This window comes from Epinephelus lanceolatus, chromosome 21 (assembly GCF_041903045.1).
Source record: "Epinephelus lanceolatus isolate andai-2023 chromosome 21, ASM4190304v1, whole genome shotgun sequence".
Classification (NCBI taxonomy): Eukaryota; Metazoa; Chordata; class Actinopteri; order Perciformes; family Serranidae; genus Epinephelus; species Epinephelus lanceolatus.
Window position 1 is genome coordinate 20,922,406 of NC_135754.1, and position 27,549 is coordinate 20,949,954.

General features: G+C 42.1%; 1 protein-coding gene across 1 annotated transcript; it reads right to left on the bottom strand.

Moving 5' to 3' along the window:
- Positions 1-4,580: 4,580 nt before the first annotated feature.
- On the bottom strand, positions 4,581-27,185 carry lgi1b (leucine-rich, glioma inactivated 1b). Its single transcript, XM_033610722.2, has 10 exons — positions 26,611-27,185; positions 26,415-26,486; positions 21,205-21,276; positions 19,811-19,882; positions 13,977-14,048; positions 11,145-11,314; positions 10,742-10,906; positions 8,334-8,554; positions 7,705-7,951; positions 4,581-5,905 (listed from the first exon to the last, which is right to left on the bottom strand). Exons 1-10 carry the CDS (start codon positions 26,814-26,816, stop codon positions 5,556-5,558), a joined length of 1,647 nt encoding a protein of 548 aa, XP_033466613.1. The 5' UTR covers positions 26,817-27,185; the 3' UTR covers positions 4,581-5,555.
- Between the last annotated feature and the right edge of the window lie 364 nt (positions 27,186-27,549).

Consider the following 27,549-nt stretch of genomic DNA (forward strand, 5'->3'; position numbering starts at 1 on the left):
ACAGGGGGGCAGAACTGAACCCAGAGCACCTCAGCTGTGGGACGACTATAACATTACCCAACGTGTACGCCCATAGCAGAGGGAGGCAGTGGAGGACTGAGCCAACCAAAACACAGCTCACACACATTTGGGCTGACAGACGTCTTTATGTATCACAAGTAAATTTGAAACTGTGTGTGTGGCTTATAATTTTGACGTCATATGGAGTCAAACTTAGGATATGGTTCTAACTATGAAGTCAAAACATTGAAGTTTTAGGACATTTGTCAAACTGAATCACAACTTTGACTCATGAGATGTTGGCCTGGGAGCATCAGAGTATCTGCTGAAAGTAAGTTATGTTATTGTTCACACTGCCAAACCCACTGTGGGTTCACCACAAGGTCACCCAGTACATTCAGCACCCAGGGCAAGCTTCCCCTGGTGCCCCCCTCCCCCTCAAAACAATAAACAAATGAGAAATCAACAAGAATAAACAACATGGCTAAAAAAAATCTTGCAAAATTTTTTGTTTTGCGCCCCAGATTATATTTTCTCCTACTCTAATCCTACTCTAATCCTCTCCACTCCACCATACCCATAAAGGCTCCAGCTAAGGGTGGGCGAAATTGCCCTAAAACGATACCACAATATTTAAGGGTATTTTTGGGATAACAATATTCTTGACAATATGAGAAATTAGTAAAGAAACAATTTCAGATATTCAGTAAAAAGTTAAGTTTGTAAACAGTAACTCAAAGTGAGATTCAGATTATCAGAGTAGACAATATTAATAGTTTAACAAAATAAAATCTACCACAAATTACACATTTAAACAGATCCCAGATACAAAAAATGTACCCTGGGATCTATATATATAAATCAACAGGTGAGTTCCTTCTCTTTTAGCAAAAATTTCTAGTAATTGAGTTGGGGTTTTTTTCCACCTGGACCTTTATGCTCTGCCATTTCTCCTCTAATCATCACGCTGTAACCTGTGACAGGCTGTTATGATACCAGAACTATCGCACATTCACATATATGTAGTATTTATCGAGCCACGAGTGTCACGTAGCTTTACATTACCAAAGGTTTATGACAAAATCACTTGACGACACTGACTCCTGTGTGCAAACAGCGAGAGAGGAGAAGGCGAGACGCTAAGCTGCTGCCAGAGGAGCTGCTGAATGAGTTCCCTCTGAGCGGTAACTCGCTAAAAAAGCCTGAGAAGTCCGGGCTGTTCATGAAACATTCAGGACGCCACAGTTTATTCCACACTACTGAAGCTGCTCCAATTTTTGGAACCAGTCAGTAATAATTTCACATAATAAAATATAAACATAATAACACAGCTAATTGGCCAATGTGTTTCAATAGTTAGCTAACTAGTTCACCTAGCTGTTATGGACCGGTGGCACAATAAAGGCCTTTGTACACTGAGTCCATTTTTTTCTGATGCGTTTTTTTTAATCCATTATTCAAAAAATAATCATTAGGCACAGAAACCTTTCACACTGGTTGTGATGTGTTCTGTTGTTCTAGTTGCCAAAAAATTGCAATACGTGACAAAATGAAAAGACACTCCCTCCTTTTGTCCCTCTCCACTTGAGTTGCTGTTCTGGATGTCACCACTCCCTTCCTGTCTTTCATTTGGCGCCACAGCTGCATGAAGGGGTGGAGCTGTCCTCCACATTCTGTGTGCAGTCCACATCCTCCTCTTCTTCATCATCATCCCATTGAACATTACCATCTGAGTTATGAAATGATTCTGTGCTTCCCGTTCCTCTGTCTTGTCATGGATGCGTCCCGCTGCCACATTTTCTTCACTGATTCTTGGTCTAATGTCTCTGATAGATGTGAAAAGCGCAGAAAAATCATACCTCTTCCGAAAACTTTGATGACGGACAGAAGTTTCGGACTCAGTGTGCAAACGTGATTGACACAACATGAGATCGTTGGGGTTTTTTTTAATTGGAAAAAAAAAACGGATTCAGTGGGCAAAGGGCTTAGTGTTAGCTACAGCTTGTGATTGCACAAGGATTCATAGGTAACAGTTAGCTTATCATTATCATCATGTTATTTACTGTACACATGTTTTTGTTGTCGTTTGTTTTAGAAATTGGCCAATTTATCTTTAATAATAGTATGTTGGAATCATGTTTTCAGACATGTTTTAATTTAAAAATATTAAAATATATGAATAAATGAACATTAAAACTTAATTAAATTACCAAACAATAATTTGGCGGCATCCCTGCAGTAACTCTGACGAACCCCTAGGGGTTGCAGACCTCCTGTTGAAGACCTAGGACCTAGCATATTCATTGATGAACTAAATGGACCAGCGGTGGTACCCCTACTACAGACTGACTGTTAGCGATAGAACTTTGGATTAGAGGTGAGGGTGGGCTGCCTATGTTGCCGAAAGGCCACCATTTAGGCCACTTTGTTTTTTTTTTGTTTTGTTTGTTTGTTTGTTTTATCACCACAGCGATAACTTTTTAGGACAAAACTGGACGTCAGTGAACTGAACTGTAAATATACGTTATCAAATATAATCATAAATTAATGAAGACCGTGTGAGTTGAATGGTAGTTGACACCAATCCAGATTTACTGTTTGAGCAATAAAACATGGTTTATACTGGTGAAACAATAACAATAAAAAAATTCAAACCTCTGATTTGTCATTTTAGTGTTTTATTACCACTGTACATAAAATACAATGAGCAGGACGACAAAGGAGTATCTAATATCCTCTATCCTCAACAAACTAGATTAGACTGACACAAGTAAGCCTACACTGTTCTGCAGAAGAAGCATGTTACACAGCATTTAAGCACGTGATCCTTAATCTACACTAAACTCTACATCTATGAAAAATAAAACACTGAGTGTGGTCCCCTCTACATACAAAAGCAACATCATATAAATTACTTTACACAGTATTGTAAAAACGTAAACATTATATTTGGCAAATCAGTGACGTCGTTAGTTGTTATGAGAATTCAGCTTTCCTTTGTGTCAGAGTAAGAGGACCGTGTGAAAGCACAGGTACCAGGTGCCGCACAGTGGGTGGCTTTTTTTTAGTTGCGGAGTAAAGACAACAATGGTTTTGTCAATGAGGGAGAAAAGGGCAAGAGTGCAGTGAAAGAGGGAGGGCGAGGTGACACACAGTGGGACGCTTCTAGCAAGTCATTCATCAGGAGTCAACACCATGAGTGTCTGTATCATGCATGCAGTCTTGCTCAACTGATGGTCGTGGAGTAGACAGAAAAGAAGGTGTTTATTCTCAGTTTCTCACAATGCTTAGTGGATTCCTAATTTAATATATGCTGGAGTCACTTCTATTAGGAGATAATCACAAAACACTGATGGAAATAGGTTGACGGGATGCCAAATTGCGCTGGACGAATGCAAATAACTGTCATCAAATAAGCCTAGCCCAAACTTAACCTGCATTTGGTTGAATGCTTGTTATTTTTCAAGCTCAGGTCTTATATTGTAACAAACTACCCCTAATGTTGCTGCTGCTACACTGGGTAAATTTCCAATTTGAAAAAACTTCTTGTACATGTGTGAAAGCGCCCATCGTCCACAAGGTATCTAACAACCCAGGCTTTGTCAGAAGTGAGTCTTATGACCGATTGTTTCATGTATATCTCACTAGCTTACATTCCACTGTGAATAATCTCTTGTAAGGACATTTCACTCTGAAATCGATTTTCCTGAAATGCTTGTTAAATTAAAGAAGAGTTTAAAGAAAAAAATCCTCTTCTGTCTTTCATTTTTCTAGAAAAACTCTACAATCTGAACACCTTTGCCTATTATTGCCTGGTCATTACTACTATCAAACTCCTAAGTCTTTCCTATCACATTCCTACAACAGAAATAAAAATAATGTATGGAGATGAATACAGAAGTATACTCTGTGTCTATTAACTGCAAGGTCACCTGTAGGTTTGAATCAAAGACCAAAGCAGTGAGTTCATAGCTTGTTTTTCCTGAAAGATAGTCAGTTCGCACTCTGAGTGGAATTACAAATGGAGTATAAGGCATTTCTAAATAGTGAGTATTCAAAATGAATGAGTTTATCAAAATTAAGTAACTGCAGCTGGCTGCTGAACATAGGCATCAGGGACTGTGTAGAATATATTTTCTATGTTATGCGAATGGTGTCAAATCTCTTAAAGGGTGGGTATTTTTCATTTTTCCAGTATTGAGCGACAGGGCTGCAACCAGCAGCTGTGAAACAGGCTGCAGTATATTCACCTGGGGCAATTGTGCACTGTCAATTTACGTCCACTAAAAGTGCTTGTTTTTGCCACTGACTGGCTCAGATTGTTATATTAAGTGTCTTCAACATTATCGAGTGATGGCAGTGTCGGCAGCCGGAGTCGGGCCAGCTGATTCGATCCAATTCTGGGGTGTCATTCATACAGATTCTCAGCCGAGTCAAGCAACTAGTTGCGGCATGGCTATTTTCATCCATTATGCCGAGTTTGGGCCAATGCTGGGCCAGGTCGTGTCTGATAATGGCCCAGTGATGGCAGCCAGAATCAGGCCAGCTGATTTGGCCCAACTCTGGGGCGTCTTTCATGTTGAGTCTCAGCTGACTGGGGCAACCAGACCCAGCCCGGCTAATTTCATCTGGCAGTTCGGGGGTCCGGAGGTTCAGGCCGATTCTAGGCCAGGTCATTTTGGCTACCTGGGTATGGGAAGGAATCCCACAAGGAGAGACCTGTTTTTAAAGGGTAAGGTCTTTTTGTGTAACAAGTAACAGCCCCAATATCTGCATTGCCAAACCCACCAGACTAAATAAAAAAACAGTAATTTTAGTGTGTATAGAGGCAGCATATTTTCACATCCAACTGGGTGAATTAAGAGTTTATTTCAACCAAACCAGAGTTGGTAAATGTTGGAACAGTGTAAAGATGAACCAAATCGACATTTACAAGTATTTCTCTGTTTCTTTCAACTTTGAATGAAGTGTGTTTTATGATGATAAAACTACTGTTTCTGTAAATGGAGTCTGGTGGCTTTGGCGATGTTGATTTCAAGGCTGTTTCTTGTTTAACAAAGAGTTCTATCTCTGTAGGGATCCTTTCCTTAATGTTGTCAGACACTGTGAATAACAATCTGAGCCTGTCAGTGGCAAAAACAAACATGTTTAGTGGACATAAATTGACAGTGTCCAGTTGCCCCAAGTGATTACATTGCAGCATGTTTCGCTGCTGCTGCTGCTGCAGCCCTGATTAGCTCAATACTGGACCAACTTCAAAAATTGTTGTTCCCATTAGTCACTTAGACACAAAATCATTGGAAAACAGGGTTCAGGTTGAAAAATATCACAGTTACCCTTTAAAAAACTCAGTGGTCATAATCTCAATCTAAAGGTCCTGAACTGCATTTGAAATACCTCTTTAGATAGTTTCAGCTCCTGCATAAAACTTCCTTTTGTTTAAAGTAAGGTGGAATTTGCTGGTGGTTTCTAATGGGACTAAAAAGTTCAACACATGACAGAATGAAAGCATTTGAATGGTAATGTACATACTTTGTCCCAAACTGACGATGGGTTTAATTACTCAGATCGATCATAAGGTGCTCATAGATCTGAGTTTTTCCCTTGAAGCTGGATGCGAGCAGGAACACCCGGTCGTCAATGGAAACCAGAGAAAATGCTCGAGGTGCTTGGATATTCAGCTCCTGAGATGGGACAAAGTGGCCCCTCTCGGTGTCCCATTGGTAGACCTGCGTCAGTGAATAATCACTGCCCAAGATGGCATACTGCCAGTTGCCGATGGAGACAGGCTGGAACACCATGGAGCCGCGGGAAGGAAATGTCTGGACCTCCTTGAACATGGCACCGTCCCAGCGCATCACCTTGGAGTCTCCGATGAATCTTGTCAAGCATATAAAGAGCTCACCTTTGAAAAGATTCAAGGGGCACTTTAGGTTACACATGAAGCTGCTAAATCTGGATCTGAAGTAGGAATGCTCACAAAAACAGTCTAAGTAATTCCAAAAGTATCATAGAAATCATAGGAAATATTTTATTGTGTATTTTTGCATGCAAAAGGCAGAAATTTGTCTTTAATTTTGCATGTGCAAAATCTGCTATTAAAAAAGGTACATTAAAATACATCATATCACATCCAAACAGGACACATTAAAAGGGACAGTTTATCTCAAAATTAAATATAGATATTTTTCCTCTTACCTGTAGTGCTATTTATCAGTTTAGATTATTTTGGTGTGAGTTGCAGAGTGTTGGAGATATCAGACGTAGAGATGTCTGCCTTCTCTCCAATATAATGGAACTAGATGGCACTCAGCTTGTATTGCTCAAAAAGCACCATTAATACATTTGAAAAACTCAACAGCAATGTCTCTTTTCAGAAACCATGACCTGGTTACTCAAGATAATCCACACACCTTGTTGTGAGTAGTTTCTTGTAGGAACTCTTTTCTTTCTACCAAATTACACCTGCCAACTCTGTCACTGTGCAGAAGGAAGTGTGCATCTACTCATGGACAAGAGGCTTGTGCTTGTGAGCACAAATATGCTGAGCTATAACCAGACTACCAGGAACACCACTCAGCCGAGCTTCCAATTTTTCCCAGTGGCCATTCAAAACGTGTAGTTACATTTCTGGGGAAGTGCACGTCAGGCTATGGCGTAGGGTACAGGGTCGATTAGACCCTACCGGCAGTAGATGCATGCTTCATGCTGTGTAGTGATACAGTTGTAGTTCAGTAGAAAGAAAATAGTTCCTACATAAAACTGCTTACAGCATGGTCTGTGGATTATCTTGAGTAACTGGGTCATGATTTCTGGAAAGAGACATTGCTGTTGAGTTTTTAAAATGTATTTTTTGGGCGCTTTGAGCACTACAGACAGACATTTCAACGGCCGATATCTCCAACACTCTGTGGTTCAAACCAAAACAGAACAGAACCAAACTAGATGGATAATTATCGCTACAGGTAAGAGGAAAAATATGTGCTTGTGATTTTGGGATGAACTGCCCCTTTAAAACACATTTACATAAAAACACAATACACAATAGGTGTAATTAAAAGAAACATCCGATACTTGATAGTGAGGACTGAATCAAGGTTAAATAAATATATACACAAAGTGCTGTGTGCTGATGTAGCAGCTGGCTTCCAAATGTGGCTGTCCGAACTGATTAAGGTATTTCATGGCAACAGGGACAAACGATTTAGTGTAGATGTTTTTCTTTGCACAGGGGACTCCGTACCTTTGCCCTGACAGCAGCAGCGGAAAGTAGTGCTTGTTATCTATAGCTACTTAGCAAAGCGTCACTAATAGATAAGCTTTCCCTTTAAGAAAACAGAGAATATTACACAGTGATGATTTATGGGCAGGTTTTATAGCAGTGGACAGTGACATTGCCTCTTACTACCTTTTAAGTGTGAGACATAAATGTTTTTATTTAATTAGCAGCATGAAAGGAAATGTTGACTCTGGATTAAAGTCTACTGTTACTCACATGACACACCTTGTCTTAATCTTAAAATAAAAAACTGAATCTAATTAAAAACTAGAGTATATCTACCAAGGACAAAGGAACTCACAACAGCTGATACTGTGATATCATATGGTTAGAATTTGCTTGCAGTGAACACAATGTCCTTTTAGTCAGAGCAGAAATAAACCCTGCATGTGTACATACACTGTTACTCAAGCTGCAGCTCTCACCTTTGACCCGGAAGTGTTTGACAGAGAAGACGTCCTCCATGTCCGGTATGTCAGTCCTGCGGTCAAACTGTTTCTGGCTCCTGTTCCATTGGTAGACGACAGGCCTCTGAGAGCTGCTGGACAAGATCAGGTGGGGTTTGTTGGAGATCTCCAAATACTCTACGTCTGTGTCCCGGAACCACGGATGGAGGGACTGGTGGGAGTAGAAGCCATTGCCGTTCCATTTGTACACCGTTGTGGAGCCGGCCTGTGAGAGGAACACGTACAAAATGTCGGAACAGGTCAACTTTATTCAGAAAGTATAAGTATGTGGCCAGAATCAGTGTGTGTGTGCGTGTGTGTGTGTCTGTGTGTGTGTGTCGAGAGCCTGAGTGTCCCCAAACATATGTGAGAGCATATGCTAACACTTGGCAACGCCAGGGTAATCAGCAGGAGCAGACGCACACCGACATGCTGCAGAGAAGGACACCAGGGGGAAGGAATGGCTGACACGGTGTGAGGACTAGCTTAGAGGAGCAGTACGCATATCAGGGCCGGACACAATAACAGAAACACCTCCACAATGTTATGTAATCAGACATCATAACCTCAAGTACTTTCCAGTATTAGGAGAGCAAAAAGTAGCCAACCTTTGAGCTGTCAGCGATGACGAAGAAAGACTCTCCGTCGATCATGAACGTCTCGATGTCGTTAGGTTTGCGAATCTTCAGAATGTCAATGTCCTGGATCTTGATGAACTTGTTGGCAGAGGTGTCGCGTTTGTAAATGTGCGAGCCCCCAAACAGCTGGGCCACGATGACAAAGAGGTGGTTGTCAATCACCATGGGCTTGCACACCACAGTGGAGGTGCCTGAACAAGGAAAGAGAAGACAAGACACACAAAAACTTTACAAGTAATGGACAGATAATCACTTCTACTAGAGTATTATGTCCCTATTAACAATGAGAGGAACACTCAGAGAGGGCAGACCTCTTCGATGAAATGTGGATCTGCAAAGTGATACCACGATATATGTTTGGATATATTTCCAAAACTCATTATTTCATTTCATTTTCTGTAACCGCTTATCCTGTTGGGGGTCCCGGGGGGAGCCTATCCCAGCTGACATTGGGTGAGAGGCAGGGTACACCCTGGACAGGTCGCCAGACTATCACAGGGCTAACACATAGAGACAGACAACCATTCATGCTCACATTCACACCAACGGGCAATTTAGAGTCACCAGTTAACCTGCATGTCTTTGGACTGTGGGAGGAAGCTGGAGTACCTGCAGAAAACCCACGCTGACATGGGGAGAACATGCAAAGACTGCACAGAAGGGCTCCCGCACCATGGGTTCGAACCACAAGCCCTCTTGCTGTGAGGCAACAATGCTAACTACTGTACCGCCATACCATCAAGTCATTATCTCATTACCATTAACCATGTTCATGTTTAGAACTCTTTTATTTTTGCAGATTCTTGAAGTGAATAGTGGTCAGTGGTTTGTTGAAAATGGAGAAATTTGAGTATCACACTATGCCACAGTCAAACACTGGGTACAAGAATTCAAGCGTGGCAGGGAGAGTATTCAAGCTGAGCTGAGGTCAGGGAGACCATCAACTGCCAAAGAAAACCTTGACCTTACTCTGGACACAATCATGCAAGATCGCCGATCAGATCATATTCTCAAGAATGAGCCTGGCTTCTCAAAAGTTTCCGTTCGATGGGTCCCACGTCTTTTGACTCCTGAGCAGAAGCGCGCTCGGTGTCAGTGAACAATCTGAAACTGTTTGAATCTCATATGGACAATTTTCCTGCTATGGATGAGTGCTGGGTCCACCACCATCAGCCTAAAACAGTCAAAGCAATGGAAGAATGCATCATGTCCCACGCCAAAGAAGGCCAAGGTCACGCCTTCAGCTGGGAGGTGATGGCATCAGTTTTTTGGGATTCCTGAGGTTCAGTGCTGATTGATTTCTTTGAAAGGGGTCATACCTGGGGTGTTGGTGGTTTAGTGGTAGAGCAGGCGCCCCATGTACAAGGCTGTTGCCGCAGCCGCCCGGGTTCGAGTCCAGCCTGTGGCCCTTTGCTGCATGTCATCCCCTCTCTCTCTCTCTCTCTCCCCCCCTTTCACACTTAACTGTCCTGTCCATTAAAGGCAAAAAATGCCCAAAAAAAATATCTTAAAAAAGAAAGGGGTCATACCATCACCGGAGACTATAACTCTGACCTACTGAAACGCCTCAGAGAGAATATCTGAGAAAAGAGGTGAGCAATGCTGACCAGAGGAATCATCTTCCATCATGACTACGCTCCAGCCCACACCTCAGAACTTTTGAGTCACCCTTTGTACCTATGTACAAATATCTAATGCTTAGACGGTAATAGCATGATATGTGTGTATTTATGTTTCCATAGTTCCTTAGTTTGAGAAAAAAAAGGCATTGTTACAATTGTACCACTTCTTGCACTAAACAAATGTCCTCAAGTGCTTCATAGCAACAGAGTTTAAGCAACTGCATGTGTAGGCTACCCCAGAGGATTACTGCTACCTTTGAATGTAGATTGGGATATAAAGTCATTGTATTTCTAAAATTATCTATGTTTTATCACTGTTGAATTTCAATACCATCAACTGGATTTTGAGAGATTTATGGCATTTATTTGTCTGAGGCCCTATCTCGCAATGTTTGCAAAGGTGAAGAATAATTTGTGTATCTGCACAGTCATTCGCTCCAAAATTGTATAGGTTCTTTCTTGGCTTATGCTACACCCAGAGTCTTCAACATTTTTCAGGTCAAGGAACCCTAAGCTGAAAGCCAGATGGAGCAGGGACCCCTTAATACATTCATACAATTGAGCTGCATGTTAAACTGGGCCTGCAAAAACATGTAGGGCAGCCTGAAGTGCCATGTATATACATACCTTTATATGGTGCATACATTACTAAGCTATTAAAAAAAATAAATGTCTACAGATTTATATATTTAAACTTTATGGATGGATTCCCCCATGATGACATTATCGCTACTCTTTTATTGTTTATGTACTCACTTTCAATGGTGTCATACGTTCTGAAGGTCATCTCAACGTGATCCCATTCCAGGAAGCTGCATGTCCCAGCAAACGGTTGGGCAAACACCACATACTGATCTTCACCGAAGGTGAAGGCCCCCACCGAAATGGACTCAAACTTCAGCGACTGATAGGAGGCAAACTCTGAAAAGTTGGACAATGAATTATGTGCTTTATCTTGAAATGATCCTTTCGTATTGATTCATTCCTCCATAAACAGGTAGGAAGACCAAAGCAATAACATTTCTGCTTTGTTCTCAGCACTGGCATCAGCACAGTAAGGAAACCAGAGGGAAAAGGGTGAGGCAGTTATTTGGTGACAGAGAGCTATACTCTTAGTATAATGTTCTATGACTGGGGGGCAGATACAGGAGGACAATACCTGCTGTGATGCAGTCGAAACTGTGTGGCAGCAGGTCATTGATCTTCTTCCCCTGGTGAATGGGTGGACCGCTGCAGTAGATCTGGTCCAGGGTGGCATTAGTGTGGTGCATCCACTCTACCAACCACTTGAGCTTGCAGTCACATATCAGGTTGTTGCCACGTAGATCACTACATGTGTGGACAGGTCACATGGGACATGGTTTAACACATTTGTTGAAGGAATACCTTCAGCCAAAACTAGACAATTTGTATATCAGTTACGTTTAATTCAGGCCTCCATGATGAATAAAGAATCCATAAACGGGGAAAAGTCTTGATGAATAGAAGTCATAGGGGTCCACATTTAACAAGAGCGAAACTATATCAAAACATCCATTTACAAACTGACAACCTATGCAGTACAATCCAAGTCTCATTTATCCAGTCATATGCTCAGTACTTCCCAAACAGTCAGCCCTTTCTGACAGAGAACTGAGTTGAAAGTGAAACTGCTCTAGACTCCATTGACAAAAAGAGTAATTGTACCTCGCTGAACACGGGAGTTGCTGGTCTACCGCTACTTCAATCAGTTGGTTTGTTCGTGTTATTGTGTGAGTTTAGTGTTTTAGGTTAGTTAGGATTCATCAAAGTCACACAATAACACAAACGACCTAACTGTTGGAGGCAGTGGTAGACCAGCAGCTCACGTGTTCAGCAAGGAAAAATTGCTGTTTTTGTCAATGGAGTCTGGCTCTGAGGAGAGCATAGATAAGTTTCACTTTTAGTTCAGTTCCCTGTCGGAAAGGGCTGTCTGTTTGAGAAGCACTGAGCATGAGTGAGATGGATTATACTGCATGAGTTGTCTGAGAGTCTGTAAACAGATGTTTTGACATAGTTTTGCTGTTGTTTAAAGCCACAGTGTGTAGGAATTTCTCCCATCTAACGGCGCTACTGCCGCATAACAAAGTCCCACTCTTTGAGCATAATGCAGGATCATGTATTATGCAGCATCACGGGAGACGGAATCCTCGTCGCCAAGAAAGTGCGAAAGGGAATCAAAAAGGCAGCGTGACTGGTGAATTAAAAAAACAAGGGTCAGCATTGGGATTGCCTTTCCCAGGTGGAGAGAGCTGCTGAATGAGAAAGGTAATACAATCACAGACCAGCGCTAACAGCGGCTAACAGCGGCTAACAGCGGCTAACAGCTAACAGCGGCGCAGTGATGCGAGGAGAGGGATGAGGCTGTTAGCGACTGGCCGCTAACAGCGGCTAACAGCGGCGCTGGTCTGTGATTGCATTACCATTCTCCCTCAGCAGCTCTCTCTACCTGGGAAAGGCTACCCCGATGCGAGCCTTCGTTTTTTTTAATTCGCCGGTCACGCTGCCTTTTCTATTCCCTTTTGCGCTTTCTTGGCGACAAGGATTCCGCCTCCCATGATGCTGCATATGCATGATCCTTCATTATGCTCAAAGAGTGGGACTTTGTTTCAAATTTTCCAGGGTAGTAGCGAAGCGCCTCTTGCTCCTCTCCTTCGGCTCCTCAGTCACGCAGTGCTGGCCTGGCTCTCAACGAAAACGCCGAAGGCGGTGCTGTATGTCCCTTGCTGGCGGGTGTATTCTCAAGATGGCGAAACGTAATGGAACCCCACAGACGACTTACCCGCACAATGTACAAACAAATCCAAAATTCTCCTTTTACGAGAATGTGTCAGATTATTGGTGGAGGTAATAGTACACCAGTGATGACATATTTATGAATGCAGACATCAATTTTTGCCAATAAACAACTGAAAATGTTACACAATGTCCCTTTAACATGGACCCCATTTACTTCAATTCATCCAGAATTTTCTCTTGGTTTTTTTTGGATTCTTCATACGCTGAAGGTATGCGAGAAAACAAAAGTTTTCTTCAGGAATTCAACAAAACTCAGGGTGAGTAATTGATATACAAATGGTCATTTGACTAGTGAAGTCTTCCTTTAAGACATAAAATCATTTACCGTTAAACACATACTTTTATTTCCAATTCCTATTAAGATTCTGCTGACTGTTCCCCCGTCTGTTCCTCCTGTCTTTGGCTGCAATTTGGCTTCAAGCCAGGAAAGCCACAACAACAAGTGTCCTATCTCCTGAGTAGTTTCTGCTGGTCTCACCCACTCTCACTCTGAATTGCTGTTGACCTTGGATGTGTGTATCAACCACACACACACACACTGTAGCGTGCATTATTCAAGCTGATTGTGGCTGCGTGACAGAAGCGAGGATCCAATTCTTTTCTCTGTAATTGACTTGTTTACCATTTACTCTGACATTCTGGCACCTAACCCAAGCTTTCCTCCCCTCTCCTTCAGATCTTTACCTTCTTTTTCTTTTCTCTATTGCAGCAGTGAACAACTTCCTCTGCAATCTCTTGTTTCCTTGCTCTGGTACTTCTAACGTCTTTTCCTCCTCACTGTGGCCTCATTTTCCCCGGCTTTTTATTTTTACATCCTCTGTTAAGTGTGGGAATTCCTCCTTACTTCCTTTTTAGCACTGGGACCTCATAATATTGCTTTATTTAATCCCACAGTTTAAGAAAAGAGGGAGGAGGACAAAGGGAGATTTTGCTCAACATTTGTCATAAATCCTTTCCCACTCTTTTACAATGAATCTCTCGGAATACAAAACACTGTCCTACACGACTATATCAGGATAAATACCAATCAAGAAAATTGTACTGTCACACATGAATCCACAAAAAAGACTTACAGAATCAATCAGTGAATCAGAAACTGATTTATTAACTGATTACTAAATGTTCTGTGTCTCAAGAGAGCACTCTGAGTAACAGGGTGACAGACTGAACTCACACTTTGGTCAAAGCGTCCATGCCCTTGAAGACATCTTTTGGCAGCGTCTCAAGGTTGTTGTAAGCCAGACTCCTAATCAACAAAGAGAAAAAATAATACACACACGGAAAGACATTACAAGTGTACAGAGATGCAAAGACGTCATTACCTGTATCTGTATCTTTACCTGTATCTGTTTAACCAACAACATTATATGTCACTGTCGTTGTCCCAGTCTTGGATGAAGACAGGAAGTGGGCACTGTTTATACCAGAAGTCACATTTAATTGGATAAAAAAAGTATTTCCTAAATTAATATTGATTTACAAAGCAAATTGTTGTGCCTCAAAAGCATATTGATCAGTAGAAATCAATAGATTTTTTATTTTAACTAAAGTTTTACAAACTGTCTATATGCCAATGAAGTAAATCTTGAAATATATTAATTAGGAAATATATACACTGCTCAAAGAAATTAAGGGAACACTCAATGGTCACAGTATAACACCAAGTCAGTTAAACTTCAGGGATATCGATCTGTCCATTTAGGAAGCACAACTGGTTGTGAATCAGTTTCACAGAGAGGCAAATTCAAGATAACCCCCAAAAAGGGAATGGTTTTACATGTGGTGGCCACAGATAGTTGCTCTCTCCTTATCCTTCCTGACTGATTCTTCTGTAGTTTTGTGTTCTTCTAGTGTTCTTGTCACTACTGGTTGGTACCTGCAGCCCAATCAGGTTGCACAGGTAGTCTAGCTCCTCCAGGATGGCACATCCATATACAGTATGCGATCGCAAGAAGGTTTGCTGTCTCCCAGCATAGTCTCAGGAGCATGGAGGAGAAAGCATGAGACCAGTCATTACACGAGGAGAGCTGGACAGGGCCGTAGAAGGGCATCAACCCAGCAGTAGGACTGGTATCTGCTCCTTTGTGTGAGGAGGAACGGAGGAGCACTGCCAGAGCCCTACAAAATGACCTCCAGCAGGTTACTGGTGTGCATGTTTCTGACCAAACTGTCAGAGACAGACTCCATGAGGGTGGCATGAGGGCACAACGTCCTCTAGTGGGACCTGTGCTCACAGCCTAGCACCATGGAGCTTGACCGGTTTTCCCCAGAGAACACCAGAATTGGCAGGTCCACCACTGGCGCCCTGTTCACACAGGTTCACACTGAGCACACGTGACAGGTGTGAAAGGGTCTGGAGACACCATGGTGAATGTTATGGTGCCTGTAACATCATCCAGCATGACCAGTTTGGTGGTGGGGTCAGTGATGGTCTGGGGAGGCATATCCTTGGAGGCACATACCTCCATGTCATAGCTAACGGTACCCTGACTGCTGTTAGGTACTGAGATGAAATCCTCAGAGCGATCATCAGACCTTAGGCTGGTGCAGTAGGCCCTGGGTTCCTCCTGGTGCAGGACAATGCCCGGCCTCATGTGGCCAGAGTGTGTAGGCAGTTCCTGGATGACGAAGACATTGATGCCATGGACCGGCCCTCTTGTTCCCCTTACCTAAATCCAATTGAGCACCTTTGGGATGTTATGTATCAGTGCATCCAACACCACCAAGTAATGCCACAGACTGTTCAGGTGCTCACTGACACCCTGATCCAGGTCTGGGAGGAGATCCCCCAGGACCCCATTCGCTGACTCATCAGAAGTATGCCCAGACATTGTCGGGAGTGCATATATATGTATGTATGCAAGTACTGTCCTATTGTCTTGCCTTGTGTTAGCCAGTCTGGATGAGTGATGGCTCATTGTGCTGCCAGGCAATCATGGACCGCTGTTAGCTTTTTCAGCCAGCGGGAGTGGATCAGCCCTTGCCCTTCCAGTATTGTGCAGTCTCTGGGTGGGTTTGTCCTTGTGTTGTTGTTCCCTTGCAGCTGGGAGCACACCCTTGATGGATCTTTGGAGAACAGGCCATTTATTCTCTTGGCCTCTGCTTCTCTAGTGCACCTCTTTAGCCTAGCAGCCAGAGGTGTGAGTCTTTGTTTAGCAGTCTCTAGAGCCTCACTCATTGACATCTTGTTGTACTTCTTATTCATCCAGGACCTGCCTGTCATGACCCCCTTTTGCACTTCAGTTAGCCAACTAATGTCCCTCCGGGCTTCCTTGACCTTGGCTTCCAGCCTTCTCCTCCATGGTAGGCAGCCAGCCAGTCCAGGTTACCCAGGGCAAGGCCAACATGAGCTTGAGTGAAACCCAAGGTAATGCATTTGTGTTTCAGGCCCTTAGCAAACTGCTCCAGTTCTTCTGGGGAAATATTCTCCTCCTCAGAGTTGCTACACCCACCGCATGGAGGAGGCCGGGTTCTGCGCCTGGGGCCCTGTGGCAGCCTGTTGAAAAACACTTTCTCTGGAAGCCTATTGATTGGGGGTGAAGGGGACATTGATGGCGAAGATGCAGAGGACATTTAGGGATTTTGATTATTGCTGCCAGAAGGACCAGTTCCAGACTGGAGAGTAGAAGACTCCATGGGACATGGCAGCAGAGGCTGGCGATGTTGGGTATACTGTTAAACTTTTTGCTCCATTGAGTATAATTTTTAAAGGACTACTTTTCGGAGGACTTTTACTCTCTAATGCCAAATGTATTCCCTAGATTTTTTTTTAAATTTCCATTTGTTTAAATAACAGGAAATACTTTGTAGTGTGTGTGTCAATGCCAAGTCAAAATTCCACAAAACCTATGATTGATACATGAAGCATGTTACATCTTAAACAGATGAATATTGACCGATCATATTTTTCTAATATTTTGACTGAGGTTTTAAAATGGCATAATTAAAATATACAGTTAAAGACTACAGGTTCTAAGCTTCATTTTGATGTATAACTTGCGAGGTGAAAGAAATCCAGCTGCCACACCAAGCTTTTGTGTCGCTACTCCTGCACTCTCAGACTGCTAGTAAATGAAACAACTATTAACCCTAACCCTAACCCCTAACCCTGATAGACTGACTTGAGCAGAGTAGAATAAACTATTAACAAGAAACTGCACTTAAGGAAGGCGCAGCTCAGACATAGTACAGTAGTGTTACAGCTGTCAAAAAGACAGAAAGAGAGGTGAAATAGAAGGGAATATCCTTCTCCAAGGCTGTCAAGTCCATGATATCTTTGCCAACCAACAAACGCTGGTCCTACAGAGACATTTTATTTGTGGGCAAGAGAATGAACTTCAAACCAGAAAGAGATGTGAATGAAATGAAATGTCAGCGTAATTCATGAACACTGCATTATTTATTTGAGAGTCGGTTTCCCAAAGAGAGCAAAAGAAGCCATTTTGATTTGAGTTTGTGCAAGAATGCACTCTGCAAACAGATGGAGGTAGAGCAGAGTGGACAGGATTCCAGCAGGACCCTGGCCTGTGCTCTTCAATAATGTATTAACTGTATGTGGCACATTTTAAATGCCCCCTGATAATGTGTTTAGTCGTCTTTTTCTGTATGAAACTTTGTTTACTTTGCACTGAAACAAGTAAAGGTATACATTAAGCATATCCCATTACGTGGTTGCGTATGACTTTATCAGTCATGAGCAGATCTTAGGGGCAAATCTGACACCCCGGACACATGCCATGGTTTTTGTGCCTTCTGAAGTGCCCTGATGGTGCGTGTCCACAGGACCCATCCTTTCTCTTTCACTGTCTAGGCAAGCAGCTGTGCAATGCATTCTGGTGGTGCTGCATTTCTTTTTGAGAGATGTGGTGTCTGCTCCTCATTTGAATTAAGTTGAGTATAGGCAAATTAGGGGCGTCAAGTATGCCTTACCACCTCTGAAAACTTTTAAACTAACCGTTGTTGATTGACAACAAAGACAAAGTTAGCAACTGCATGGCTTATTTCTTGCCTCAAATGTTTTCAGGAACAAAGAACTTTTGAATGTAAGAGAAAGTTTCTTAACAAGCCACCATGTTGGTCTGGTTTGACATACCCGGACTAGAAGTGGCACAACCCTTTACGTCCAAAACTGCCCCTGTGGACACGTACCACGACAGACAGAGTTCAACTTTTAGAATGCAGCAACATGCACTGCATGTCATGTGACGAAGGAGAAGTTGATCATTTTAGAGAAGGGCTACCCGGACCCCTTTTCCACCAACATGGAGCAGGTTCCATTCCAGTTCCTGCACTTAATTTTGAATCTTTTAAAGCATTTCAACCAAAGATACGTTGGTTTGGAACCCGAATAGTTGGTTCTCAGCTGGAACCAAAACATTTCAGGTTTTTCTTAACCTGAAGTGTGAACCGTGAAACCTGGTCTCACTCTGAAGTTGTTGAATAAATCAACGAAAAAAGCTGTCCTTTCACGTCCGCATGATACGTGGTCGGTCACCGTTATTCTATAACGACACACAGTGGCATCAGGGGGAAACGCGGCCAGACAACAGCCTAAGTTAAGGGGGCGAAAGTCCAAGTAGGGTGGGAACTGACAAACAATGGTATTGATCTTCTTATCTAACTCTGGCCCAGAAAACAAATAAGGGTATCCTCCAAAATGTTGAATTATGCCTTTAACACTTCACGTAACTAAGGTTGTAACAAGTCTTGGTAGAAAACATTAGTGTCAGCTAATGCTGCACATGGTCACTACTTTCTACACCCTTTCAATGAGATGTCTGCTGCAACAGTCGTCAAGGCAACATTTCCTCTGATGTGGTTAGTTACATGCTCTTTGACAGCTTCTCTCAGACAAGTCACTGTCAATAATATCCATCAGTGCTCAAGGCATAAATGAATGCAGAGGCTTATCAGGCCCAGGACAATCTAGTGGATGAGTTTGCTTGAATTTCAGTGTGTGAAGTTGTTGAAGCATAAATGATGGGAAACTGTTATTTGTGTGTCTTCTACTTTTGATCTATCCCAGTTTATATGGCTTTTTTAAAATTTATTTTCGAGAGAGCCACAAATATTTTCACTAAAACTAATATTTGCAGATTCAATCATACTTATTTGTCTCGTCATCAGAGTTATACCTTCTCTCATCGAAAGCATGCACTTCACTGCATAAACTCAAAATGTGTTGGGAACAGACTGCCAGAGACTTTACAGAGAGATTAAAGGTCACTCAGTGTGAGGTTACAGTGCAGTTATATTTAGTTTTGGCCTACAGGTCACTCATGCTCTCACCTATCTTTAGTTTTGGCAAGCTTTGCAGGTCAGGAATAGGACAGTGTTCACAAAACACTGTTTACAAACTCTTTTTTGGCTGTGTCCTGAACTAAGATTTGTTAACATCATTTCTGTTAACATGGGATTCCATTTTATGATATCGTTCGTCAGTATCATAAACACAGATACATTAGATGCTACCCAATACTTATCTCACACTCACAATAGACCCCACAGCAGTCTACAGAAGACACAGTAGCACTACTGACACGTCTCATTAGTGAAGCTTCATGCCAGTAAAGTCACAAAAGTCATTTATCTTTTTATGCCTAAGGCAATGTGACATCCAGATCTGCCCTTCAGCAACCGGATCCGGCCGACACCTTCAGCCAGTAACCTTGGACATCACCACTGGCAGCAGCACTTCTGCCTACCTCTGCATTTCAGACAGTGACAAAGTGATACAGAGGGAGAAACAGGACATTGATGCACGGTTTGTGTTAGAATATCACGAATACTAAAATCCCATTCCCTCTCCTACAGAGAAATGACTCATACTGAGGATGTGGAAGCTGCTGTGCAGATTGTTAATGATTAGATAAAGTAATGAATTATAAAAACTGGGGAGGAAGGAGGAAGGAACAGATACAGTGAGGCGAGTTCCCCTATTTGGGAATAAAGGATGAAGGAATTATAGAGGGAAAATGAAGTTGGCCACCACAGAACCAAAATACTTACAGATGTATGAGTGCTTTCAGGCCCCGGAAGGCAAATGGGGATATCGATGCGATTTTGTTATTTTCAATAAATCTGTGAAAGAAAAGTATTTCGTTAGCATTTTGGTAGATTAATTAAGCATAGCATTAGCTCAGGCAGGACACGATGTCAAGCTCAGCTCACATCCCAGCTACATCAGCTGATCTCAAATAGCCCAACCAATTGATGGAGCAGCTGATTGATGGAAGGGAGTCAGCTGATAGATCACATGATTCCTTTCTATGCAACCAATTGGCAAATCTCATTCAGGACATCCTATTTAAACTGCTCTGGCCTGCCTACTGTTGCTGCTTCCTCTGCGAGCCACTTTGCAACCCGCCTCCACCCCAGCTCCTCCTTTTCATGCTGTGTCTGACTTATCAATGTCATTTGTGTTTGTCATTGATTCTGCTCTGTTCTGTTCCTGTTCTGTCTTTGCTGCTGATCTTCCTGTCTTAGGCTTTACACAAAGGCGCATGGAAGGGCAGGGAGGTTTGCTCTCTCTGCCTTAGGCTTTTCTTGTTTGCACGTGGAAGGGCAGAAAGGTGTGCTCTCTCTGCTTTAGGGCTTTCCAAGTAGGCATATGGAAGAGACTTTCTGCGTAGGCCCAAGGAAAGGCAGAGAGGCCCCAGAACAGAGCCATACTGCCAAATATAATACTGCAAATGGAAATAGTTTTTTTGACTAAAGTGTTACTGACTGAAATATAGATTATCACAAAGTAAATAATACCACACTAGTAATACATATTGTGACACTAAAAACTAACATCCTTTAACTTTCTGCATATCCTCTCCCTTTGCAGTTGAGCGGCTGACAGCAGTTATGGGGGGTTGTGTGGAAAACGTGTAACACTGGAACCACATGAATCTGAAAGCTCATGTTTTATTTGCTCTAACAGATAACTCACATTTCTGATTTGGTCTGGTGATGTCAGACCACAAAACATGAGCTCAGTTCTAACCACATATTACACTGTATACTATCTAAGCATGCTGTACATTCTTACAGGGTAGATGTCAGAATAAATTATGCTTAAAAGGCCTTACACAGCCAAGCAGGTGTTCTCAATTAGGCTGGGCATTATATGATGTCTGCAAACTTTTTGAATAAGATTCATAGAGATGGAAGTTGTCCTCCCATAATCAGGCAACATAAGTGAAAACACCTGTGTGGGGGCTTTAAAATACCAGCATACAGGCCAATATTGCTTCATCGAGTGTGGTGTTGATGGACGCTGTTGTACCACAATGCAAAGCAACAGTGGTTCCTATTAGTATAATACTGAAGGCATGCAAGAAAGAACAATGTGTATTTTATGGCCTTTCACCACACGTTATATATCAACCATTTTTAAATTAAAGAAAAATACTTACAGATATTCAAGATGTGGTAAACCCAAGAATGCATCCTCATCTATCAGGTCAAATGAATTTGCTGTGAATAATCTGCAAAGAACAGTAAAAGCAGTACAATCAGATTTTATGATAGTTCCCACAGTGCTCCTAAATGCCTACATTTTTCAGGTTTCATAACTCAAAACGTGGACTGGGTTGAACTTGGATGAAATGTTAAGATTTGGGGATGCTGTTTGGAAACCTGGCACTGTATTTATAAAGGGACAGTCATAGGCTAGTGACAATGCCCCCAAAAATTTGAGATACCCCTACCGGGGGTAGAACAAAACCTAACAATGTTTTTCCTCATCTCTAAGGTCTCCCATATATGAAATGGATTCTTAGGTTTAAATATTTTACTGCAAATATTGTTAAATTGATACATATTACATGATACATATACCAAAATATAGCCTGGCTGTATAGGAGTTAAGACATATAAACTCATGTAGATTAAGAACACAAGCTCTGACAGCTTTGAAACTTCACATAATTGTGGTCAGGACCACAGACCCATGAACACTTGCCTAAAATAAGCAGAAATGCAAAAAAAGAATATCTATGCAGAATGTTCTCATTTACTTTGTAGTTGCTTGGCCAGGGATTGTCATAGAAACACATATGATGGCTTGTTGGAAAGGTGGGGCTGTGCTGAATCCAGTGGTACCAAATATGTGAATATAACATGCATAGTCAGTGTGTTATATCACTAAATGTATGAAGTGTCCCAAATGAAGGAAAGTGAAACATTGACATAATCAAGTCCCCAAAGCCCATTATCAATGGTGAGAAGAATGTTGACCAATTCAGTGTTACTGCTGTAGTATCTGCCACATGTTATGTGATGAGTGGGTCTGTTATGATCAGTTAGGGGCCCAGGTCAAGACTTTATTATGGCCTAGGTCAAGGATAGATAAGCTAGGTTGAAAGGTTGGATTCCATCTAGATTGTCTCTCTGTCACCTGTCACATTTTGTCTCAAAGTTTACAAAAACAACCGAACTCTATATAGGCATGGTATTTGGAGCTGATACTCAGAGCAGTTCATATTGGCTTCGAACACTCTCACAGGCAATCTAGATGCTTGATTTGATGCTGTACTTCTTGTAATAAACCTTTTCTGTATACAAGCAAGACGGTGTCAGCGGAGTCTCCTTCATCACCTTCACATCATCGCTATGTAATAAACAACACTGCAAACTAAGTAAGTCACTTGAGGTTAGTGCTGCCTATATGTATGATGCATTTCATAAATGGTAGGTTCATATGACACCTTTTACTATATAGTTCCTATGGAAACAAAGATTGAAATTGAAGGGAGACAAGAAGGCGACAAGGAGACAGGATTGTAGTTTGGCTTTGATGATGCTTTTAATAAAACTGAAAGACGCTGGCATTTGCTTGTGTAATTGCACTTTACATCTTTACAATACAAGTGGGTGATGTCTCTCACTTCTTTAGGTGCTGGTGCCTTCTGGAACATGATAGGTTCAACTGACCCATCTTCTCTGAGCCTCCATCCTCTACCAAATGGGTTCCAGAGATGAGGCTTGGCCAGGTGGCTGTGATGCCACACTGCTGTTTGGTATAAGGCTCTTAACACATGTTGCTGGAAGGCATCGTCTGTTGGGGGTAGATTTGCTGCCGATGAATCTGTGGTAGATGCTAGTGTGTACCTCAGCTCATCTAGCTCAAAAAGCACAGGACTTTCCTCCTAGAGACTGATGTTTAGAAATGTGTGAACTTTGAGTCATTTTAAGCTGCATCGCTACCAGTGTCAGGCAGTAGCGTCACTACAAGTGGGTTGTCACGAATTTAACTGCATTTCTCAGTAGCGTGGTGGTAATGTCACTTCTTTCTTCAGTAGCGAAAGTTACTTAATTTTAATTAATTTTTATTTTTTTCCAAGAAAAAGCTCTGGGCCCGTATTCACAAAGATTCTCAGAGTCCTCTCAGAGAGCTCCTCACTTAGCCTAAAAATTCCTAGCAAGTAATCTTAGCTTAAGAGTGATTCAGGAAGTTTCTGAGAGCAACTCTGAGCAAGGAGGGGACAGAAACTTTTATCTTAGTGAGGAGGTGTGGTTGACCCCGTTGCTAGGTATGACGCAGTCTTCTTAAAGCTGTGATTGGTTGTTACAAAAAGGAAAAAAGAAAGAAAAACAAATGCGCTCCTAGTAATGAATGGACAGTGAAATGAACCGATCATAGAACTTAGACTGTAGGCTATTAAGAAATGTGTAATCGTGAAAATAATTTTATGTCATGATGATGAAACTCAGCAAAATTAGATTAATTGTTACACAGCTTCAAAATGTTTGAACGTACCTCATTCACATGCCGATTATAATATTGATTTGTTTATTAGCTATGTTTACTCGCCATGCTGGTAATTTTACTACTTAATCTATTTGATATTAATGGTGGACGCAGACTCAGCTGTCAGCAATTACTGTGATTGCTGGCCTCCTTGTAAAAAGCGGTTTGATTTGGCAGAATGACCAAAACAACAAATGAAATGGAGGAAAAAAAGAACGAGAAAGCCGAACTGGACAGAAGAGCAGTGCCTGCTGTTGGCGCAGCTCGTGGAGGAGAACAAATGAGTTTTAAGAGGTAAATTCGGTCCCGGGATCACGGCACAAGGGAAGAGGCAGACTTGGGAGCGCATTGCCAGGCAAATCAATGCGTCGTTCCCTCTCCTTTTACGCACAAGCAATGAATGTGAGAAGCGCTGGTACGTGCTGCAATCCAAAGCTGGCGTTATTGCGTTACTACGCTGGGTGGGAAAAGTAAGCTCATCCCTGATGAGGTCAACCACAAACATTATCCCTGCACGATCAAGCCGGTAGCGTCTTATTAAATCACTGTCGTTCAATATACGGAGAACATCTCTCCTTCCTCTCTGTCTTTCTGCCATCTTCTCTGTTTAAGACACTTTTAGGCTTCTTAAAAGTCTTCCTCCCTCCTCTTAACAGTTTTTCACCTTAGGAGCTCTCTTAAGGCCTAAGATACTTTGTGAATAACTTTTATCTTACCAAGGGAAAATTCTAAGAAAAATCTTAGAATTCGAGGAATTCTAAGATTTTTCTTAGAATGACGTCACTAAGAGTTACTTTTAGTCTTAGAATTCTTTGTGAATACGGGCCCTGAAGTACAGCTAACTTTTACGGCTGACATTTTTTTTTATCACTGAGATAACGCTAATTTGACATGTTGTAAAATAAATAAATAAATAAAAAAATAAAAGTAGTTTTGCAAGTAGCAAGCTACTTTTGCCCTTTTCTGGTAGCTTAGCTTGCTACATTTCTCTGGGGGTAGCTTCATTGTAGTGTAACTGGTAGCTTAGCTCACTACATTTTTCAGGTAGCTTGCTGAACACTGATCATCACCATGTTCCTTTTTCTACACTGAAACACGGTAACTTTACTTGATTAAACCTAACCTCCATAACTTTATGTTATGAATGTTACTTTACGTTAAAAAGGTTACGGCATTCGTGGGGTGCTCATGCGTAGAATATCATACAAAAAGTTGTATGAGAATACATTGTGAGCACGAGCTTCTTGTCCATGAGTAGATGCACGCTTCCTTCTGCGCAGTGATATGGTTGGTGGGTGTAGTTGGGTAGAAAGAAAATAGTTCCTGAAACTGCTCACAACAAGGTCTGTGGATTATCTTGAGTAACTGGGTCATGATTTTCGCAAAGAGACATTGCTGTTGAGTTTTTCAAATGTAGGTATTTGGCACTTTGAGCACCACAAGCCGAGTGCCATCTAGTTCCATTATATTCAAGAGAAGGCAGACACCTCTACGGCTGATATCTCCAACACTCTGCATCTTACACCAAAACAATCTACACTGATGGATAGCACCACAGGGGAGAGGAAACATACATATTTTTGATCATGGGGTGAACTGTCCCTTTAAACTCATATAATCATATCGGGATAAATGCTGTGATCTATTTTTGCCTTCTCCCAACATCCGTAACTCTATATCCAAAACAGCAGGAAAGATAGATTTACTGTAACAGACAACAGACTCATTCAGCATCTCTGCCCACAGTACGTGGTTCAAGAATGAATGAAATGAATGAAAGAGAAATGGCAGATCACTCCTACATGCTCCTCATGAAATGAATGAAAGAGAGGAATGGATGCCTCCTCCCACATGTTTCTGAGTCACCCTTTAAACCGGCAATGTAAGAATAGAGTCCAACAGGGATACACTGTGCACCTCACTGCATCTAAATGATGATCTGAGAACTCATATGGTTTCATTTTGAAGCATTTTAATCCTGGAACATCATTTCAAAAAAGAGGCTGTAATTCCAAAATGCTGGACACCTAATTCTGTAATAAAACGCTTTCCATTACTCACTGCACACTCAGCAAACCAGTGACACTTTAAACCCACAGTGTTGGCCATAGAGGAGCCCAATTGATTAAGTAGTACTCTAATGGAGGTTAAGATACTCCAGGTCACCTTGGCAGTAAATAATGACAGAGGGGGCGATGCCACTCATCCATCTTCCCCAGTTAGATTTCTATTCACAACCCTTCATGCACATCCAGACTGATTAAGTGTCATCCGAGCATATGGAACAACTGATGCCAAGAAAAATTGTTTTGCCGAGACAAAACGATGCCCGGTGACAGCCCGCTGTTACGTGCAATAAACTATAACAACTGTGATTGGAGAGCACAGTTAAGCCTGACCTCGCTGTTAATCTGTGGATTTGCAACAACAGAATTGCCCAGTAAACTCCAGTCCTGCCAAGATGTATAATAATGGATGTCATATGTCAAAGAAATGGGGATTTAAACTCCATAGTTATGTGTGCAATTATGATTTTTACTGTTGTTGCCTCTTTTTTTAAGTGCTTTCTTTGGGGAAAAAAGAACATTTTCATTATTTATATCTGCCTCTCTACATTTTCCAAGCAAACACACACACACACACACACACACACACAAATAGCAGCTCTCTCCTCAGCCCCCTTCTGTTATGGGCTGTAGCCATGTGGTCTATTGCATAATCCTGACACCATTACAGAGAATCCCCCTTTTAAATGTGCATATCAGCCTCTATCTGAGTCCTCTGGGGAGCTCATGCCTCATTGTGTGAGTCTGTTAAACACTGAAAATAGATTTATTCACACACAGATAGACAGATAAATGGATGGATACTCACAGCAGTTGCAGGGCAGGAGTGTGGACAAAGCTTGCTCCTGTTATTTCATTAAATCCAGACTTGACAAAAGATCTGAATGCATGAAAAACATAAATGAAAGTATAATAAATATGAGTTCTGGCTAAGGCAGACAGTGTTTCCACAGGCTTTCCCCACAGTCCACAATAAAATAAAGAGTCTATTCAGGAGCACTTACAGTGACACGACGTCGGATGGGAAAGTGTGAGGCACAGATCGGACATTCTCACACAGGGCATTGTCTTTGGTGCAGGTACATCCAACGGGACATCTGGGCTGCCTCACTCTCCGTCCGTCTGCGAGCACCAAGCTGACAGCGGCGACCCAAACCAGGAGCGTCCATCCTTTCCATCCTCTCTCTGCTCTGCTGCCCGGGTATCCCATTCCTTCTGTCCCGGACTATGTCTCCTGCACATGCAACTTCTCGTTGAAATCCTCCACAATTTGTAACCCCGCAGGTTTTTAAAAGTGCTTCTAATTTTTTATTTGGGGGGTATGTTTGTTTATAATAGAAGCTGGTGTTGTTGCGCTCAGACGCAGGCTTGTGTCTATGCCTCTTGCGTCTCAATAGGAAGGCACCAGTCCAGCGGATTCGTTCTGCAAGGCGCAGGATTACAAATGCGGGACAGGACAGGACATGAGAGCAGACCAGGGAGCAGATTTTTTTGGTAATGCAAACGAATTATCTCAGATTAATCTAAAAAAAACACTGCTAAAAATGTCTCCTATTAGTCTGCTGGTGGCAAAATAAGTTGTCTTGTTGCAGACTCAATGCTGCAGCCGTGAAAAGAAAAACAAATAAAAGCGTAAATTCCCGTGAGAGAGAAAGAGAAGGGAAGAAAGAGAGACAGAGACAGAAAAGGAGGAGGAGGAGGAAGAGGGGGGAGAGGCCCCAAGGTGCGCTTTTTTATCAGCGCTGCCAGCTATTATTTATGCGCGCTTCAGAGCCGTGCATGGTTAATGGGAAGCGGCTATTCATGAGGCTCTGTGCAGATGCACCTGCCTCACTCATTCACATGCTGCATCTTTTCATCCCTGCTTTGGCACAATAATGGCATCAACTGTGAAAAGAAGATGAGCTTATAGTGGGTACATAAAAATAAACACCACATATAAA

Coding starts and splice junctions, on each gene's coding strand:
- lgi1b (XM_033610722.2), bottom strand. CDS start 26,816: ATGGGATACCCGGGCAGCAGAGCAGAGAGAGGATGGAAAGGATGGACG. Junction 21,277..26,414: donor ACTCCTGCCCTGCAACTGCT/GTGAGTATCCAT, acceptor TGTTCTTTGCAG/ATTATTCACAGCAAATTCAT. Junction 11,315..13,976: donor ATGGACGCTTTGACCAAAGT/GTGAGTTCAGTC, acceptor CCACACATGTAG/TGATCTACGTGGCAACAACC.